This window comes from Ascaphus truei, chromosome 19 (assembly GCF_040206685.1).
Source record: "Ascaphus truei isolate aAscTru1 chromosome 19, aAscTru1.hap1, whole genome shotgun sequence".
Classification (NCBI taxonomy): domain Eukaryota; kingdom Metazoa; phylum Chordata; class Amphibia; order Anura; family Ascaphidae; genus Ascaphus; species Ascaphus truei.
In genome coordinates, this window is record NC_134501.1 from 11,724,237 (window position 1) to 11,745,438 (window position 21,202).

Here is a 21,202-nt window from a genome sequence, read left to right on the forward strand (position 1 = left end):
GGCTCACAGAATAAGGACACTGACTGGCACTGAGTTTGATGCAGGGGAACCTGGTTCAATTCCCGATTCTGCCTTCCTTGTGTATATGGGAGGTAACTATATGCAGTATAGAGGTATATGGAGTCATTTTATGAAGTGAGTGTAGTTGAGAAAGATGACACTTGATACACATTTTGTAGCCTTTTACATATCTTTTGTTCTTTGCACCGATTGCTATAATCTGTCATTTTTGTGTACCAAGCAGACTGATAGTTCTGGTCTCATACACGTCTGAGACTAAAAGATTTATGTTATGGATATGAGACTTGATAAACAAATGTTGTACATTTGATACAGCTTACTTAATTACATCAGGATATTAAATTACTGACATGCTGTATGTCATTAATATGATCAGCTTAATACACAGCCACTTTGACTTTTCACCACAACATTTTTATTAATTAAAATAATATTGGTATGATTTATTTACTCCCTTTACTGCTGGACGGTCCAATAATGCATTATAATAGAAGGACTTACTAACAGTGATGGCATGAAAGCAGCAACTCTTAAAAATGTGGAAAGTAGCAGGAAGTTTGCATACTCTTACATTACAAGGACCATTCATCTTTCAGCAATTTTCTTTACTTGTATTGGCATTGTATTTTTAAAAACTACAGACCCAAGGTAGGGTTAATCTCGCCAGTCTGAGATGCTTGCTTTAAGGCGGGCCTGTCCAACTCCAGTCCTCAAGGGCCGCAAACAGGCCAGTTTTTCAGGATATCCCTACTTCAGCGCAGCTGGCTCAATTAGTTGCTTAGTCATACTGAGCCACTAATTGAGCCAGCTGCGCTGAAGTAGGGATATCCTGAAAACCTGGCCTGTTTGCGGCCCTCGAGGACTGGAGTTGGACATGCCTGCTTTAAGGGTATCTTAAAATAAATAATATATGACATTTGATGCCAACAAAGGAGGAGAGACAATGAAACCATTTTTGGTTTATGTGGCATTACTGCAGTTTGACCGGGCTTCTTGATACATAGGTCCCTATTGACTAAGCAGTGCTGTTTTATAAGACACCTTCTGATTCACCTTACGGTTGATACAAGTGAATAGACTGTAATATGTCTTCTGGCTCCAGAAAGCACAACTTAGTCAATATAAGCCCTAACCCCATAGAGTGTACCATCAGTATCACGCAGCTGAAGTTCTTGCAGCAGGAGATCTTATAAAGCTACACAATGCTCCCCCAGTGCGGGTTCCTATGGATACGTTTCCAGACTCCGATTCTCTTCACTTCCCTGCTAATTACATGCCAACCCCAAAATACAGTATTCCAGAAGCGTCTCAACCTGCCCTGACGAGCACTAATTATTAGAGCACAAAGATAAACCAGCAGTTATGAATAATAGAGAAAGTTAAAAGATGGTTTGTTATTAGCAATCATCTGGTCCTGGATGCTTGATTCTATCCGACTGTAATTAGACCCAGCAGCAGCCTTTTCAAACAAACTGTCATGGCCCCTCCATTCTATTCTATGTAAGCAAGGGGAGAAGAACTGACCTTCCATGAACCCAACTCACCTTGGTCTCCAGGAAAAGGAGTATATCACTATTTGGGTGCAGCCTGTGTCTTTTTTTTTTTTTAAAGTACACTTTCTCTCTTCTTTGCAAAGATGTGTATTCTTATTGAGAGGGGCTGGTCTCTGCTGCTCTGTAACAGAAGTGTGTCTGTGTGATTTTGGGTGAGGATCTTTCTGTCACTTATTTGTCTTTCAGTCATTTTGCAAAAGGGACTCGGGCCAAAATGCTAATACTAAGCAATGTTACACCAAAAGACAGGTCCCATGCTGGAAAACATCTTACCACCCCATACAATTGAAATGGCCATGAAGAGCCAAATTGACTAAGCAGTGTTACTCCATAAGATACCTTCCATGTCAGTAGACACCTTACAGCACATTTCCTTAAATGGGCAGTAAAGGGCCATTTTTACTAAAGCCATGCTGTGGGGTGTCCTATGGAGTAGCACTGCTTAGTAAAAATGTCCCTGTATGTTTGTGGGAATGGGGTGTTCTCTGTCCCACTGTAGGATTGATTTGTCTCTAACACGTTCTGGGGGGGATCTGTCCTTTGTCGTCCTCTGTCTGGGGTTTGTTTTTAATGCTCTCTGGGTAGTATCGCTTTCCCTCTTCTTGAGATACTACCCTTCTTGCCACCTGTTTAAATTTTTGTTCTTTTCTTTTTTTTAAGGGGAGTGGCAGAATAGTGTAGGGTCTATTAATTAGGGGGCAGTTACTAATTATTGTGGTAAGTCAATACAATCTCAACATTGTCAACACTGACAAGACTGTAACAATGGTATTTGGGACTAATGCTACATTTCTAAAGCTTCCAATGACTGAGCTCCAGATCAGAACCAACGCTAACTCCACCCTAACTCCTGTTACTAGTTTTAAATACTTGGGCATATGGTTTGACTCCCATTTAACATTCGGGATGCACATTGATACCCTAACATCCAAAACCTATGCCAAACTAGATGTACTTTACAGTTTACAGGAACAAATCCTCCCTAAGTCTGCTGGTCAGAAAGCGTATAGCACAGCATATGCTAATGCCAATTATTGACTATTGGGACATAGTATATGGCTCGGCACCCCAAACCCACCGTAGCAAAGTTGACGTTTTGTTCTCCAATGCAACTACAACACACATCACTGCGAAATGCTCAAAGAACTAGATTAGTCATCACTTGAGTCTAGGCGCAAAGTTCATCTTTCTTGTCTTGCCTTCAAATACTTTCTGGGCAAGCTACCCGTCTATCTGAACAAGCTCCTCACCCCTACCACATGCAGCACTTATCATCTGAGATCTGACTCCAAAAGACTGTTCATGGTCCCAAGGCTCAACAAAGTATCCGGCCGCTCCTCCTTCTCTTACCGTGCACCCCAAAACTGGAACAATCTACCGGAGGCTCTCACATCCGCCACCAGTCTAAGTTCTGTCAAAACTAAAACAGTCTCACATTTTAATCTTACAGTGGAGAGAAATGGTGCTCAAGCACCTGACCTCACATTAATAATGAAAGGACAAGAGGGCACTGGGAATTGCAATTAAGTGGTATAAACCTATGAAGAGGGCTCCAATTACCCTGAAGGCAGGGGGTAAATGCACAAAAACACCCCCCCTTACCTCATTGGGATGGCCCCAGGCAAACGTACTCACACTAGTACCTCCAGTCCCTCTCTCCTTGGGCGTGCTGCTGAATCCAGTGAGGAAAGATCCAATGTAGTGAAGCGTGCAGCGCACAGCCAAAAAGGCAAGAGTGGTCTGGCAAAAAATCTTTTATTAAATTAAGAGATCATAAAACAGAGGGTTGTGAAACCTTCGACGCGTTTCGTGCAACAACAATGCACTTTATCAATACTTCTTGATAAAGTGCATTGTTGTTGCACGAAACGCGTCGAAGGTTTCACAACCCTCTGTTTTATGATCTCTTAATTTAATAAAAGATTTTTTGCCAGACCACTCTTGCCTTTTTGGCTGTGCGCTGCACGCTTCACTACATTGGATCTTTCCTCACATTTTAATCTTGTCTGTAACTGTCACATGCGCCTGTAATATATATTATCTCTAACTGTGCATGCTATGTCTTGTATATAATGTATACCCTGTTCACTTATGTAACTGTATTTGTTTGTAACCATATATTATTTGTCATCTTAACTCTGTTCCCAGGACATACTTGAAAATGAGAGGTAACTCTCAATGTATTACTGCCTGGTAACACATTTTATAAATAAATAAATAACATTAAAAATGGAGAGTGCGGTATACAGCGTAAAATAGCCCAAACTTTATGTTAAATGGCCTAAGGACCTATGGCAATGTTCTATTAGTCCTTTATATTCTTTGGCAGGAGCTTTTCCTGACACTAAAGATTCATATATTAGGGGTGGAACAACTAAGAATTAATATATTACTATGCTGCAGGTTTACCAAATGTAACCTTCATCAGGATTCATACAGACTTAACAGAGGATTATTGAGGTAGAGTCCCTCAATTACTAGTGCTACAAAGCATATGACCCACTTATGAAAATAAATACTGCATCCGGATCACTTGTTGTATAGAAATGCTGTGTGGAGCTATATGAATTAACCCCTAGTTGGAACACGATCTGGCAAGGATAAAAAGGGATGTCTGGGGGAAGTCCTAGGACCCACCCAGACCCCTTATATATAAATCCAGCAACTATATGATCCAGTGAACCTGGGGAAGCTCCCACTTTCAAAAGTAAACGTGGTGTACTCACATAAGTCCATTTTCTCATCCGGATCTGTGTGCTCCTTGCTGTGTGTAGATACAAACGAAAATCACCCTTGCCGAGGCGGAAGGATGGATCAGCAGGCACAAAACTGTGCAGGAAAGAGTTGCAAACGGCTGGACTGGGCTGAAAAATGCTTTATTTAAAAATGGATTTAAAAACCAAGAGGAGGGGAACAGACCCCTGCACCTCTAACGCGTTTCACCCATTTGTGGGTGAAACGCGTTAGAGGTGCAGGGGTCTGTTCCCCTCCTTTTGGTTTTTAAATCCATGTTTAAATAAAGCATTTTTCAGCCCAGTCCAGCCGTTTGCAACTCTTTCCTGCACAGTTGTGCTTGCTGATCCATCCTTCCCCCTCGGCAAGGGTGATTTTCGTTCATACAGACTTAGCAGGTTTCGTAGTTGTGTCTGGTGGGATATAGAGTGATATTCTGCACCATCGCTGCTATTAAATCCTATAAAAACGCTGTGATGTTCTGTAGTATAACAGGATATGTTGTGTTATCAAATTGCACATTTATCAGGGTAAATAATTATTTATCGTACGGTGCCATATGGCACTGAAATGGCCTGTAGGGTTCAGGTACTAAAGTAGGTGCACACAGTATGAACCACATTGTATTGTATTGTATTGTATTGTATTGTATGTCTTTATTGATATAGCGCCATTAATGTACATAGCGCTTCACAGTAGTAATACACGTGGTAATCAAATAAATAACAGATAATATAAATAACAGATCATGGGAATAAGTGCTTTAGACATAAAAGTAACATTAAGGAAGAGGAGTCCCTGCCCCGAGGAGCTTACAGTCTAATTGGTAGGTAGGGAGAACGTACAGAGACAGTAGGAGGGAGTTCTGGTAAGTGCATCTGCAGGGGGCCAAGCTTTATGTATCATGTGTTCAGAATATCCACAGTGCTATTCATATGCTTCTTTAAGCAAGTGTGTCTTAAGTTGTGTCTTAAAGGTGGGATAGAGAGGGTGCTAGTCGGGTACTGAGGGGAAGGGCATTCCAGAGGTGTGGGGCAGTCAGTGAAAAAGGTTTAAGGCGGGAGAGGTCGATAGATACAAAGGGAGTAGAAAGAAGACATCTTTGAGAAGAACGCAAGAGTCTGGATGGTGCATAACGAGAAATTAGGGCTGAGATGTAAGGAGGGGCAGAAGAGTGTAAAGCTTTAAAAGTGAAGAGGAGAATAGAGTGTGAGATGCGGGATTTGATCGGAAGCCAGGAGAGGGATTTCATGAGGGGAGATGCTGAGACAGATCTAGGAAAGAGTAGAGTGATTCTGGCAGCAGCGTTAAGGATAGATTGTAGGGGAGACAGGTGAGAGGCAGGAAGGCCGGACAGCAGGAGGTTACAGTAATCAAGACGGGAGAGAATGAGGGCCAATGGCATAAAACATGTTGCCATTAAATGAATGAAAAGAAAGTTATTTTAATATTAGTCTACGGGCCTATTCTAGTAGCTGTGAAGTTGTCATTGCCAAACCACACGGTTTGCCATATTCAAAAGTAACAGAATTAAATGTGAAAAAAACCCTATTCTCTATTGCAAATCGCATTCTCTAAACCGCGTCTATAAAAAAAAAGTGACAACCCGCCCGGTTAAACAGCCAAAACACCCGGATTGTGCCTGCTTTAGAAGCAGAATGACCTGATGTGATGCTAACTCCGTCCACAGTCTGACAAATGGGTTTTGCTCTCTCAGCCAAACGCATATTTCCAGCTCTGGATGTAACTTGCAATACCAATGTCGAAACACTTTTGAGGTGGCATAAAAAAAATAGGCGTTTTTAGAAGTGATTTGAAAAACGGAGCTACGAGAATTGCATTTTGTTGTAAAAGAAAAATGCATGTTTGAGGCTTTTTTGACAAACTGATCGGATTGCCAGCAACTGAGTTGAAACTGCTTCTAAAAAAATCCTTTTCCACAGGGTTTGTACATGTGATAAGGACTTACAGAATAGCAAAGCATGCTAACCCACTCGGAAAGCACTCTTTAGGGGCGGATTGACACACTTCGGAACTACGAGAATAGGCCCCAATGTCCCTTATTTATTCACCTGTGATAATGCTGATCGCAAGAAGATTGCTGGAAAACTGCTATTGAAGTCAATCATCGTGCAGCATTGCAGCTTAATGAGCCCAATGTATCAAGTTGCTTTGTGTTGGTTACAACTTGGGGAGTTATTAGTAGAGCAGATAGGGAGCTTGTTCCATGAAGCTTGCTCATAGCATAATGAAATGTATTGAGTTTGGTGGCTATGTCTCATTTATTGCCCCTTCGCATCAAAAACTCTGCCACCACTGAGGTGTCGTAAACCTTTCTGACAAGTTATGTGCATCAAATGTAAGAGGCTCGGTTCACAAGTTTAAGTTCCTGGACATCAGTACTCAGTTTAGCAGAGTGCTGTTATCTTCTTCAGGAACACTCGGACATAAGCGTTATTTTTTTAATGTTTGGTTTGTGCTATGGTTTGAAAATGTGCCTCTGTACTTGTTCCCATTGGCAGATGCGTAAACGCTCTCAGTGGTGCATTGAGCCCAGCGCTGGCGAGGTCCCCCCTGAGGGGGAGGTGCATTTGACTCTTGTGGCTCATCTGGATGATACAGGGAGATTCAAAGACAAGGTCCATCTTGCCATTGGAAACAGCAACACTTACATCATCCCCCTGCAGGCAATGGGCATTGGGACTACCATCGTCACAGACAGAACATTTGCCCCAGTCCTGCACTTGGGAGCTCACTTCAGGTAGGACACTTTCACATGCAGGTGACTAATATTTCAGGGCTTAGATAAAGAGGCAGGACATCATGGAAATAGAGAGCTATTGTGAACTTCCGCCCAGTTTCCATGCGCACAATGAGTGGGAAAGTTATGTTTCATTTATTGCTAGTTCTTCTATAGTTTTGATCATAAAAGAAGCCTGCAATACTTTGATGAGCACCAAACTCACTACTATAGGTAGCATATATCTACTTTTTACAAGTTAGTACTTGTATGAAAAAAATAAGCATTTGAAGATGGAATGTCTGTTTGATTGCCTGGGTGACAGGTAAGCCCCATTCAGGTAAGAGTACACACTGAACATATTCTGCAACCTCTTCTTTATAGATATGATTTTAAGTTTACAGCGTCCCACAATCTTTAATAATCTTTTAGCAAATTCCCTACTGCAGGAGGGGTCAACTCCAGTCCTCAAGGGCCACCAAGTCAGATTTTAAGGCTCTCCCTGCTTCAACACAGGTGGCTCAATCAGTGGCGCAGTCATTATGACTTAGCCACCTGTGCTGAAGCAGGGATATCCTGAAAATCTGACCTGTTGGTTGCCCTTGAGGAGTGGAGTTGCCCACCCCTGCCCTTCTGCATAGTATTCTGTTTCCTGTTGCTTGACTGTATGAACCAAAATATATTGTCCAAATATGAGAGCAGCCCAACTTTCAACAGTATTCAACTCGGTGCTATAAATGTGGGAGTCTCTTCTCTGCGAAGTGCTGTTGCTGCCACTTTCCTGTTGCGTTCTGGGTTCCTTTCCCCCATTATCCATTTATCCCATGTTGCAGTCAAATCCCTTCCAGTGCAAAATCCTTTATGTGCTGCTCTCTGTGTATGAAGGTTCCCTGTGGCACTGCAGCTGGGCACTTGGAATGCTAGGCACAAGTAATGAGTGTGCTCAGGGTTAGATAATTAATACCTTAACACCCTGCAATCGAAATATCCTCCCTGCACCTGCTGGATAACCTCTCTCCCCTTCCCCCCAATCAAGCTATATGATATGTCTTATACACTTGAGCACAGATGTCTGCACATGCGGGTGACTCCTAGTAAAACCCAAAGAGGCCAGGTGCCAACAAACTGAAATTGTCATGAAAGGTGTCGGAGGAGACAGATGGAAGCACAAGCGAGCCAGAGACCGAACGCCATCTCTGCTTGCATGCAGGTGGCCCTAGTTGCAGTTTAGGCACGTTAGTGTAATAGTGAATGTAAGTTGTGCACAAGTTGTTGTTGAGCTTACACTTATCCGTGCAGGATGAACATCACCACTACTTTCCCTGTGCTTATTAGAAACAATGAGTGTTTTCCCAACAGTGTGTGGTATGAAGGGTGGATTCTCAGTGCGCATACTGCACCTGTCTCGAGTGTAAATGGACAATTTAAGAGGAAATTAGTTTGGAGGGGAGGGGAGAGGACGTTAGCCCTACCACTGACAGATAAGTGAGTACTGTAGAAGGGTTCAGGTTCCAGATCTCCTTTTCTAATTGTTTTGTTTGGGGGATTCATTTGACACCGGGCCCATTGTGTGTTTTATCAAAGCATTATACAGTGCATGGCAACATGATGCCTTTATAAGCTGCCACATGCCACCTTAACCCCTTTGTCTCTTTGGAATCCCCAAAAATGCCAAGCAGGGAAAAGGTTCTGCAGGACACTGCTGGTAGACAAATAGTTAAGGATGAGATCTGATCACTGTGCGCTCATTTTGCCCGCTTTGCAAACACATGGCTTTGTATCCCCCACTTGTGTTTTGTCCCAGGACCCATTGCTGTCAGCGTCTTTGTTACGTACCTTGCAAAGGATAATAGACAGCAGTGGAAGATAACACCACTGTAATTTCATCTGTGCTTCTGCTGTAATACCAGAAGCCGGGACAGAGGGAGGAAGTAACCCAAGAATGTCATGACCCCTATTCTTTTTACTATAATTTCTTAAAGGTCACCAAGCCCTGTTGCTCTGACTTCCCACTGCTGTTATGCAACTTACAGTAGGTTTCTTCTCGAACCATTATAAGACCACGTCATTATCATAAAACTGTTTTACTTGTGAGATACACTGACAGTAAAGACAGCATTGTACAAAAGATAAGAAAGGAGTGTAGACAGCAAGAAGTTGGCTTGAAAAGTCAAATTCCTTGTTTCCTGTGGAACACATTTCACTCTTTTCATCAAAGAAGAGGAAAAAGTTTATTTGTAATGTTAATGCTTTAGCGACACCTATGTCTTGTATCATGAAAGGGAACTTCAGCAAACAAAAGATTAAAGAAACAAAATTAACCTTTGGGTTAGAAGAGGGGCCAGCATCGCATTGCAGGTTCCTTTATGAGCGAAAAGGTTAAGAAATCCCTGCTTAGGTGAGTCAGAATCACAAGGTGAGTCTGGTAAAGGATTCAGTCATGTGTTGGTGATCACTCTGATCCAGATCTTTCTGTTTTGTCTTTATTTTAACATTTACATTATGAACCGTAGCACTGCAACTATAATTAATAGATTCTGGGTGATGAACTCCTGCAAACAAAATGGATAATGTTATTCATGTTACAGCAGTTAGAAGTGAGATGAGTCTTAAGGAGTCTCTGGTCAGTACCTGGGAGCCGGTGACCCTTAACTTAATTGGTAAATAATAGTACACTGGATATCTGGAAATACAGAGAATTTGAGAGTCTAACTCTATTGAATTATTTTTAACCTATGGTTTAACTCCTTCGGTGCCGGAGGTCAGATGGCACCAGAGTGCCACCAGACTTTCAGGATCCTGACCACGTGATCATTTGGGATAGCAATGATATGTTTGCGACCATCCTCTGGATGACACAAACACAAGCGGAACATCCTCGACTTCCGATGTGCTCCTCTAGAGTGGTGAACGCGATCAGCCATAGACAACAAGCCAACATCTCATGATGTTGCCTGAAGGTCATAAGTGTCCTTTGGGTGCCAGAACTTGTGACATTCAGGAACATAATAAGGGCAGTGAATAAGTTAAAAAGAACTGTTTGAGAATCATATGTAAGACACCCTTGCATTTTTGTTGAATGGATCATTTTAAAGACCTGGTTTCCAGGTTGGTGAAATGAAAGACTGCGCGTATCCATAACAACGAAATGACCAAATGATTTTGTAATCCCTAGGACATAGGCTTTGAAGCAATTGTTGAGGGGCATATAATGTGTCATGCAGGGTGGTTAATGTGACAAACTTGATTTCTAATTTGTTCCATAGTTGGTGAATATTGCACAGTTACTGTTATCTCCTTTACTGCAAGTAGACTTATTGAATGTTTAAGTGAAGGCTTTATTGCAGAAACATTACAACATAGTACACTCCAATCAATGTGTAGATGCTTAGCTAAAATGAAGGTCGTCTCCTTTCAGTGCTGGACCCTGTCGCTACCACTTTACAATGAGCAACCATGGGCGGCGTACCCACCAGCTCTACTGGATGACAGAGGGTTTCCCTCAATTCCGCAAGCGCCCCCAGCTTCCCAGCATTAAACCATTGTCCATAAGCACCGAGCCTCCCTGTCCAGTCTTCAAGCTGTACCCGTCTCGCATGGAGCTAAATCCAGGAGAGAGCATTGAGGTTCTGCTCGAAGGATCATTTGACACTCCAAAGGTGAACAAGATCAATCCAGGAGCCAGGATTTAAGGGACATAAATATCTCCATCCATTCCACATAGACGACATATCTCTTAAGCTTTTCTCATCAAAATAGAGAAAAAATGTGTTCCACCTTTGGTTGATGTGGGGAGAAGTGGGAAGTGTTTCTGCTCTCTTTCTAAAACAAATATTTTATACAGCAATGTTTGTTTGTTGAGGAACTAATATAGACACCTGTTTTGTTAATAAAGGAGGGTTTAACAAAGCACTTTGTGGATATGATGTCTCTTGTGTGTTGTTTATACTGTCTGCTGTTTTCATTGCGTTATTTACAGGTGGTGAAGGAGAGGCTGGTGGGATATGCCATTATTGGGAAGCAGTCTGGGAAGGAAAAGATCATGACTGTGGATGTAATATGTGAATTCGTTGCTCCTGTTGTGTACCTCTCTGCTAAGCAACTTCACTTCTATATGGAGAAGGTGAGTTTTATCAAAGTGCAATACTGACAGCAGGCAAAGGTTAAATCACAACACAAACACACTGAGATAAGCACCACAGCGAGAATGCCAAAATGAGAGAGACCCCCATGCCACATCACAGCACCCAATACCAAACTAGCTATTCTATTTATGCACCTTGACCTCGAGTCACCAGGGGTGACTCCTGCCAGTGCAGGTTTTAAATGCATAAAGCGATATTTGCACCTATAACAAAAAATCCACAACTATAAGAAATATCTCTATCGAATAATCTTTAGCAGTTTATGCAAGGGGTGTCCTCTTCACAGAAACATGTATAAACCCATGGTATTCCTGCTACTACATTGAGATCTCTGAATCCTAATCTGTGCACCAAACTACACGAGATCATCCTTCACGTACAGCAAGGCATGTGAGCACCGATGGAAGATTGTCCTATAGTAAGGATCTGAACACCAGGAGTTTTCTTTACAAAATGGGCCATATTTACTAAGCCATGCTACTCAATAAGACAACTTCCAGCACAGATTAGTAAATATGGTCATACAGTCCATTCAAGTGGATGGGCTGTAAGGTCTCTTCCGGCACAGAAGGTGTCTTTTATAAAGCAACATTTCTTAGTAAATATGACGCTATATCTTACTTTCGCCCTAATTTTATATTCCCGTATCACTGCATGAATTACCCTTAAGATCTCTATCATGTGATATATCGGTCACACCTGTTCCTATTTTTTTTCAGCTCCCGGATGAGGTTCTGACTCCGCAGTACGAATCTGTGATACTGAAAAACATCTCTTCTCTGCCACTCACCATTTCCCTGTCCCTGAGCCAACCATTCTCCATCTGCAATGAGACACATCCGGAAGGGGACACTCCGGTATTGTAGCTGCCAAAAAGGAGGGGAGTCAGGGTCATGGAATACGGTCTTGGCCCTTATTTACAAAGCAGTTCTAAGCTTAAAGACACCTCGTGGCGCTGATAGACTCCCTGCGGCCCATTCTATGCAGAGCTGGAAGACTTATAAGACGTCTGGAGTGAGAAGGAATCTGGGGAAAGAGATAGCGAAGGGAAAATACATAATATCATTGGTAGAAACAAGCAGAGAAGTAAAATAATGAGACATAGAGGCATATTCTAGTAGCTGCAAGTTTGTCGTTGTAGAACCGAACGGTTTGACATGATCATAATTAGATCAGTTATCTGTACTACAAATTGCATCGTTTAAACCGTGTCTATAAAAGGGACAAACCGCAAGGTTTAACAGGCAAGTCGCCTGGATTGCACTTTGCTTTGAAGCAGAATGACCTGAAGGTGGCGCTAACTCCCTCCAGAGCCTGAAAGCTTTCAGCATTCAGTTTAGTTCAGTGCTAGGGCTGCTGCCCAGAATAGCAGAGGTTGTGGGTTCTGATCCTGTTGGGCCTCACAGTACTCCCTTCATCACAAGGGGCCTTCAACTTGTCAGTATGGGTCTTATGGAAATATTTCATGAGGACAGTGATGAAACTCCTTTAAATATAGTTTGCATATCTCGCTATATCCCCTAGAATTCAGCTAGTTTGTCAAAAAAATATGCGAGTTTTAGTCTTTTTGGTCATTCCACCCGAATTTGCACGGCCGGACTGTAGCTGCTTCTAAAAAAAATAAATTTCCGCATGATTTGGGGATGCGAAAAGGATTCATAAAATACCAAAACCTGAAATCCAACCAGAAAGGGCTCTTTCCGCAAAGGATTTGCACAACTCACAGCTACTACAATATGCCCCATAGAATCTTAGGCAGTACCTGAAATTCAGAATTATAAGGGCCTTCGTGGTATAAAGTAATTATATGTCATGGGTTTGGGTCATGACCAAATATATTCATGGATTGTATGTGCCGTAATGATGCAGATTACGTATGACCTGGCTCTGTGTACTCTTCTACACCTTTCCTTCTAGCAGCCCCTGTTCCTGGAGGTTGGGGATGAGAAGGAACTCTCCATAAGATTTGACCCGACCTACATCCAGGATTTCAGGAGCCGAGTGGCAGAGGAGGTTCTGACGATCAGATACGCAGAGCACCCTCACACTGACTACGTGTCCCTGCGAGGGGAGGTGCACTTCCCAAACCTTCACTTTCCTTGCACACACATCCACTTTAGTTGCATCCTGAACGACACTGAGACTGTACGTGAGCTGGAGGTCACAAATGATAGCCCGCTGACAGTTCACTACCGCTGGTCCTTCCTGACCGATAACTGGGAGAGCCATATCAGGTAATACTGGAGCATGGGGTCAGCTGTGGGGATCTGTAACTGAGAAAAGGGTTTCAGAAAACCGTGAGATATTTGAATTCCTTTACTGATGGACAGCACACCTCTAATGATTGCATTTACTTATTTGACTACTACTGGATCAGTACTGTAGGCAGTTTGTAAGGTCTATGTATTAGGATCATCAGCAGTGAAATAGTAAGAAGTGCTGAAAGCGAGATTAAGGTTCTGTGGCAGTGACAGAAATATATCGGCTTTTACTGCACATCAGACTTTAATACAGTAGCTCAGTTCTGTAGTAGATATTCTTTGTACTTAGTTGACAATGGCTGGAATATCGAAAGGTTATAACAGTTTCTTGATATTTTCCAGGTTCAGTGCCAGTGTGCAGAAAGAAGCGGTTGTGTCTGTTGTGTCGGACTCAATGGTCAGCAACATAACCCAAGTACAAAGTGTAGAAGCTGAGGCAAGCAGTGCTGATAGGTGAGTAAATGCTTGGTGTGCATAAAGTGTATTGTTGAAGATATACAAACAGTTCAAAAAAGAAAGTACTAGAAAACACTCATAGTCAGAGGGAATCCTGAGTTGATAGATTGAAGTGTGGGGAGAAATTATAAGATGTTGGGCATAGGAGATATTGTGATATGCAAATAGTGATAGGGAGGAGTGGCTCAGTGAGTAAGGACACTGAGTTTTAATCAGGAGACCCTGGTTCAATTCCCAGTGTCACTTCCTCGTGACCTTGGGCAAGTCACTTTATCTCCCTGTGCCTCAGGCACCAAAAACATAGATTGTAAGCTCATCTGGGCAGGGAGTGTGTCTGTAAAAATTCCTATGTGCTGCGTACCACGCAGTATACTGTAATTGTGTCACAATTGGGAGAAAAGTGCTATATTAAATAAAGTTATTATGTAGGTCAGTAGCACTGTGGGAAGCAACGGTAGCAATATATAGGCCCATATTTTTTAAGCAGTGCTATTTTATAACACACTTCTGTATCGGGAATACACTTTACAGAGCGTGAATGGGCCATAAGGTGTCTTATAGAATAGAACTGCTTAGTAATGGCTCAAAGTATCTATAAAGATCAGTACACAGACAGGCATAAGTAATTAATTACACCTATCATTTGGGAGTTAGTTACACAGTTTACAGTGGATAGAGGACTGAGACAAATAATGGGGGAACAGGCATTAATACGGTTTGAATGGTATGGGGAATTATTAATTGCAGCAGTAAATTAGTTAAATGAAACTGATGCAAGTTCCCAAACTAGTCGGTGTGAGAGGAGTAGATGTATGGCTTCTTCTCGTACGTTTATACGTAATTTCCCAGGGAAACTGATCCCCAAGAGCCAGGAACAGGGGAGTGCGTCTGGGCAGGAGACGGTGTGACAGAAACCAGTGATGACTCTCAGTGCCAAGACCATCCCAAGGACTCTGACCCTAAGGTGAAGGGTCTTGTCTTTGACCTCTCTGTGTTCAGAACTGCCCCATCTCTACCAAGTTATCTTTTACTTTCTTCACTCCCCCTTACACTGTACCTCTTTTACCTGTCTCTTCCACTCCACTTTTGTCAACTAATATTTTCTTGGAGCTCTCTCAACTGACCTTTCCTCTATTGCTCCTTGAACTCTTTCTCCCCCCCCCCCCCAGCTCTCATAACCATTACTTCCCAATCAAGCTCTCTGATCTGTCTCTTTCAAATTAACCTTTCTGAACTGTTTCTTTCCAATCAAGCTCTCTGAATTGTCTCTTTTGCTCCAGCAGTCAGAACCATCCTATTTACACAGACTCTTTTTACAATCTCATATTGCGTTCTCTTCTGTCCAGGATTTGATGCCAGACACTGGGAAAGAGGTGCTCACCCAGAGTCCTGAATTACCAGTCATCCCAACCCTGGCAGATTCTCTTTCACCAGAGGAAGAAGACCATGTGCTGACAGGAGTGGAGGAGGTGAGATTCTCTTTGCATTGCTCCTCTGGAACTCTCCTGTACATGACCAGGTCAATCTTAACTACCGGATCTCACGCAGCTCTCACATACTGTACATCCTGCTTTACCATAGGTCGCTCAGCATCCGTCATTCAGTCACTGTTTGTATACAAGATAAAAGCAGCATTTCATGTCCTGAATGAACATTCTGCACTATAGACTATTGCTCAGCATGACTATAGTACATGCTTTAACTAGCTAAAGAAAACCTAATTGGATCCTGATAACAATCACGGCTGGTCGCCACCCACCACAAATAATAAATATTAATATTGTTTCTTGTCTAGCACTAACAAATAATTTTTGCTTACAATCTAAGATTGGTGTCTAAGGCACAGGGAGCTGTAGTTAAGGACACAAGTGAGTCAGGCCCATTTCACCTGCTACTAAGGCAGTGTTTTTACCACTGAGCTACTCCTTTAACCTGATTTGATGTTGCGTCTCTTGCCAGGTATTTGATATCCTGCCTTTGTTCGGAACACTGCAGCCTGGGGAGAGTCAAACAGTATGCTTCACTTTCTATGGGCACGCTGGCATCAGTGCACAGGCAAAGGCTCTGTGTGAGGTGCATGGAGGTCCAACCTACGAGGTCAACCTGCAGGGAGAGGCCTCACTTGTCAGTTACACCCTGAGCACAAGGGATATAGAGTATGGACTGCAGGTAACTTGGCTGAATGCTGTTCAGTGTGCAGACAGAGCCAGAATAGAGATGGAGTATGAACATCTCAAACTGGCACACTCGGAGAGTTTAAGCAGTTTACATAGGATTCATTACATAGCCTCAGAGAAGGCGCCTGTGCAGCATACAATCTTATAGTCTGAGAGTACCAAGCAGTCGCAAGGTAGTGCACACATGAATCATTGCACCACCTTAGAGCAGAAGAGCTTTGCAACTGGTGATCAGAGCTTAAGAGCCGCACTCACTAGGTCCTTGGGCATCCCACTACCCTACAGTAGTACACACAGGAAATCTGAGAAGCATGTGGTCACATGGAGCATAACACTACCTTAGAGCAGAATACACAGAGAACTGAAAGTCACACATAACCTCAGAGAAATGCACATTATAAACGTGAAGATCCCACATACTGTACTTAGTGTGATATGCATGCAGTTATCCTCCTCAGTGCTGACTAACTCCTCTATATAATCTTTGTCTGTGCAGCTTTTTGATCAGGTGGCTGAGGCTGACATCTTACTCAGGAACACAGGGAGGGTCAGCTTCCCCTTCAATGTGCTTAATCCCAATACGGAGAGCATTCCCAGGCCTGGGGAGCCACTTATACAGCCTATTAGTGTAAGTACCTACACCCTTCTTACCGTTTCCACCATGGGTATGCTTCATCCTGTTGCCAACATTGTTCCTCATCCAAGGATCCGTAACTATCCTTCCTCTCTGTGTACTTGTACCTCTATTTCCTCTTGAGGATGCCTATTATACTGCCCCATGGCTGATACCTAGCTCCTCCATCAATGTCAACTCTTCTACATGGGTTTCTATTTGTTCTATTGTAGATATCCTTCCTTTCTTGAGGATGCATACCTGCCTTACGCTACTGATTATAATGCCCACTCTATACAATACACTAACCTTTTCATTTATAATACATACCACCCTCCTTTATCAATAATATCTAACTCCACTTTGCCAAACTGACTACCTCATCCTGTGTTGGCTGTCTGTATACGCCCATACTTATAAAGAAGACACCTTATGGCTCATTATAGAGCCATACACTGTCATCAGGAGCTGTAAGGTGTCTTATGGCATAGCACTTCTCAATGAATATTCGCTTCTCTCACAAAGTTTAACACTTCCACAAGGCATCCTTTATTCTCTCATCATTTTAAGAGCACAGTACTGATGATAGATTCCTGTCTGGTTTTAGGGTCACATTGCTGCAGGTGGGGAGCAGATCCTGAAGGTATCTTACTTCCCGGGTGTTCCAGAATCCTTCCATCGAACCATCCAGCTGCAGGTAGCCCACCTAGAGCCTGAAAGCATCACTCTGCGAGGGGAAGGACTGTTCCCGAGGATATGCTTGGACCTACCTCGCAACATTAGTGGTACATACCTTCTATATCACCTCATCCTGCCTGCTTCCTTGCCAGCTCTCCCACATTGTTTGTGTTCCTCCCACCTCCCACTCAGTACATATGCTGCACCTTCAATCCCAGCAGACAGTGGTAGTGGTGTGTCCTGTCATTACCAGCACTGTCCCCTCACATTCACTTGTACTGCTTACCCTCTTACTGTTTGACAATATCACTGCCACATTCTCTCCATTACCTATCATTGATATTGCCTTGATTCCTTTCATTGGTAGTGACTTTGCAGTTCACCCTATCTTGCCCTAAACATTGCTATTTTGTCACTTCTCCTGCTCTCTGAAAATCTTTTGCCTGTGTCCTCTCAGTTCACTAACACTGCTGTGTTTGTGCATTGTATGTACTGTACTCCCATTATTTTCCTCTCCCCAATGACACCGGATACTGTCTGTACTTCACTTTCTCCCGTTCCCTGCAGTGTATGACCTCCTCTCGATGGCTCTGCTGCCCTCATTGTCAGTGCTTGCACTGCTACTCTTGATCTTCTCCCTGATTGCCCCCGGCACCCTCTGGCCCTGACTGATAATGTATCTTTTCAGAGGATGAGACGTTCCATCCCTACCTGAGTGTGGCACGTGAGAAATTGAGAGAGAGAAAGCACTTGGCCTGCAGCTCAGCGTGCGCACCAGAACCAAACTCAGAATCTCCTCAAGACCGGTCTGAAGCCACTGTAAGAAAATAAACAGCAAACAAATTTATCCCGCCATACTCACTACTGTGTACTCACTTTGACTCCTATATAATTACCTTGCACTCACACTTTGGCTCCATGTTCTCTTGCATGCACTCACAAACTCCATTTGGTTCACTAGTGCACACTAACACCAGCCGGCTCGTTGTCTGGTTGTTGCATGTGTGAAGGTTTACTGGATTGTTCACCCATGATGTGTCTGCATAGATGGACACACTGCTGCTGATGGAGATGGAGCGCTTACTAATGAAGGAACATGCGGTAGAGCAGCTGGCACTAGGTGTACAGGGAGACAGCAGCCACAGGACCCGGCGCAGACTTCTCAAGTGGGCATTTTCTCTCTACATTGGCTGCATTTTTCCTACTATATCCGTTCAAATGGTCCCATTCATCTTTCATCCATAGACTATTCCATCCCCAGCATGTGATTTCCTTCTTCTCGATTACACAACCTTTTGTTTCTCATATTCTGCCCCCCAAATGGCCTCCTTCTCATTCCTTGTCTATCAATTAAAAAGGGAGTGCAGTAACTCAATACTATTCAGTCTGGAATACATGGTTGAAGACAGTCATCAGACTAAAAATTTACCAGCGCAGAAATAGGAGATGTTATTTGTTGTATTAGTCCACATTGTAGTGTTCTGTGCTCTTCTGGGGCAACCTATCTCCTTGAACCAAGAAATAAGTGTTTCTCATAGAACAACAGCCAGGGCTCTGTCATCAAAGAACAACATTTTGGGGAGGGGAATGAAACAGAAAACGAACTAAATAGAATAGATGAGGAAACAAGAGGTTATGGAAGTAGAATAGGGGCAAGTGCAAGTTGGACAAGCAGTGAGACACCCATATTAAATACAGATAATACTAGAAAACTTCTAAAGTTGAAACCAAATTGGCGCAGAAAGGAAGGAGCAGATAAGATAATAGTACAGGATGAAAAAAACTTAAATGCATGCTAATGCAAGAAGCCTGAATGATAAAATGGGGGAGCATGAATTAATTGCTGCGAGAGAGCAGTATGATACCATAGGCATTACTGAAACATGGTGGGATAAAACTCATGACTGGGCAGTTAATTTAGAGGGTTATTCCCTTTTTCGGAAGGATCGAGCAAATAGAAGAGTGTGTTTATCTGTTAAACCGGATCTAAAACCTATTATAAGGGAAGAAGTTTATGAAGGGAATGATGAAAATGTAGAGACCTTGTGGATAGAAATTAGCAGTGGAGGTAAAAGTACAAAGAAAATGTTTGTAGGGATATGCAATAAACCTCCAAATGTGTGTGAGATTGAGGAAGCTAAAATACGTTTGCAAATGGAGAAGGCATCAAAACTAAGTCATGTTTGCATAATGGGTGATTTTAATTATCCAGCCATAGACTGGAGAATGAGATTAGCATTTCAACAAAAGGATAGGGTTTTTGGGGGTGCTTAAAGACAATTATATGACCCAAATTATTGAGGAACCAACCAGGAGAGGGGTAATACTGGATTTGGTAATATCAAACAATGTAGAAGTAATAGCAAATATTCAAGTCCTGCAACATTTGGGTAACAGTGATCATAACATGGTCTCATTTTAAATAAATTATCAAAAAACAGATTACTTGGGTTCAACAAAGACCTTAAACTTTAGAAAGGCAGATTTTAATCAACTGAGGACTAATCTACAAGTAATAAACTGTGATGATGTGTTTGCAGGGAAAATGTAGAAGATAAATGGGCAGTCTTTAAAACATTGTTAGAAAAGCACAGTTATCAGTGTATACCCTTGGGTAATAAGTATAAAAGAAATAAGTCAAAACCAATGTGGCTAAATAAACAGGTAGGGGAGGAAATGGAAAAGAAGAGGAAGGTGTTTAGATTCTTTAAGTCAGAAGGGACAGAGGAATCGTATCAGAATTATAAGGAATGTAACAAAAATTGCAAAAGGGCTATCAAGTTAGCAAAAATGGATAATATAGAAATGTACTGGACACCTAACAAGCTCCTATTTACTTAATAGATATTTATACATATATATTTAGGCACTGTACATTGTATGAGTTTCACTGGATGTGCTAAAACTGAGCCTTGTCTGTGTTTTATGTTCTGTCTCTGGTTTTAAAAATAATATAGAAATGTACAATAGAAAGTCACAGTATAGGAAGAGAATGTGTGGTGCTCTAAAAAACAGGTTCAACAGCTTATATAAAAAGGGAAAAGACTAGCGCACAGCCAAGAGTGGGTCCCAGACCAATCTTTCTTTATTGATCCATCTTAAAAGTGGAGGTAAACACCCTCCTACGCGTTTTGTGTAGAGTACACTTTATCAAGGAGATAGATAGATAGATGTTAGAATGTAGAGGACTACTTACACCAGAGAGCATATGAATTGAATTCCAAGAGAGTGCGTACCCATAAAAATAAGACTTTAATGGATCATCTAAAAACAGCTACATCACAGGGCAAAAAAAAACCACCAACGCGTTTCGAAAGTAAGCTCTTCTTCAAGGTTCCCTTGAAGAAGAGCTTACGCTCGAAACGCGTTGGTGGCGGTTTTTGCACACCGCTGCCATATAGGATTACATTTTTATATATTTAATAAAAAAATGTTTTCTATATTAAAGAGCGCTGAGTTCAGTTCTATAAGATATAATTATTTCCGGTGAGTTATTGGAACAATCAGAGGTTTGCCACCCTTCTGCTTGCCCACCTCTTGTGCAACTTCTTTCCTCATTCTTTTTACTTCTATTCTGTCCTCCACGTTGTATCTCCGACTCCTCCGACATGTCCTGCATGGTCTCTGTCCACCTTACTCCATCCACTACGTATTCTATCTCTGTCCTTCTCTGTCCTTTACTGTCAAATGCTCTTTTGCAGATACTGTATATTGTGGTTAAAAATAATATTGCCATTTCTCCCATATTCTTTGTGGCTTTTCTTCCCTGTTGACTGAAAAGCGTCTTCCCTAAACTTCACCTGATGTGTATAGTAACTGAACACA

General features: G+C 42.3%; 1 protein-coding gene across 4 annotated transcripts in view; it reads left to right on the forward strand.

The window, feature by feature from the left end:
- The window catches only part of HYDIN (HYDIN axonemal central pair apparatus protein), a 165,755-nt gene that overhangs the window by 61,747 nt on the left and 82,806 nt on the right, over positions 1–21,202 (forward strand). For 3 of the 4 annotated variants that reach the window (XM_075576578.1, XM_075576577.1, XM_075576575.1), the window contains 13 exons: positions 6,830–7,068; positions 10,466–10,706; positions 11,027–11,170; positions 11,912–12,049; positions 13,110–13,426; positions 13,796–13,906; positions 14,759–14,873; positions 15,256–15,378; positions 15,869–16,078; positions 16,583–16,714; positions 17,307–17,484; positions 18,066–18,196; positions 18,425–18,543. In XM_075576578.1, coding sequence (XP_075432693.1) covers positions 6,830–7,068; positions 10,466–10,706; positions 11,027–11,170; positions 11,912–12,049; positions 13,110–13,426; positions 13,796–13,906; positions 14,759–14,873; positions 15,256–15,378; positions 15,869–16,078; positions 16,583–16,714; positions 17,307–17,484; positions 18,066–18,196; positions 18,425–18,543 — 2,198 coding nt within the window. The remainder of the gene's footprint in view (positions 1–6,829; positions 7,069–10,465; positions 10,707–11,026; positions 11,171–11,911; positions 12,050–13,109; positions 13,427–13,795; positions 13,907–14,758; positions 14,874–15,255; positions 15,379–15,868; positions 16,079–16,582; positions 16,715–17,306; positions 17,485–18,065; positions 18,197–18,424; positions 18,544–21,202) is intronic. The other variant, XM_075576576.1, reaches the window with a different exon arrangement.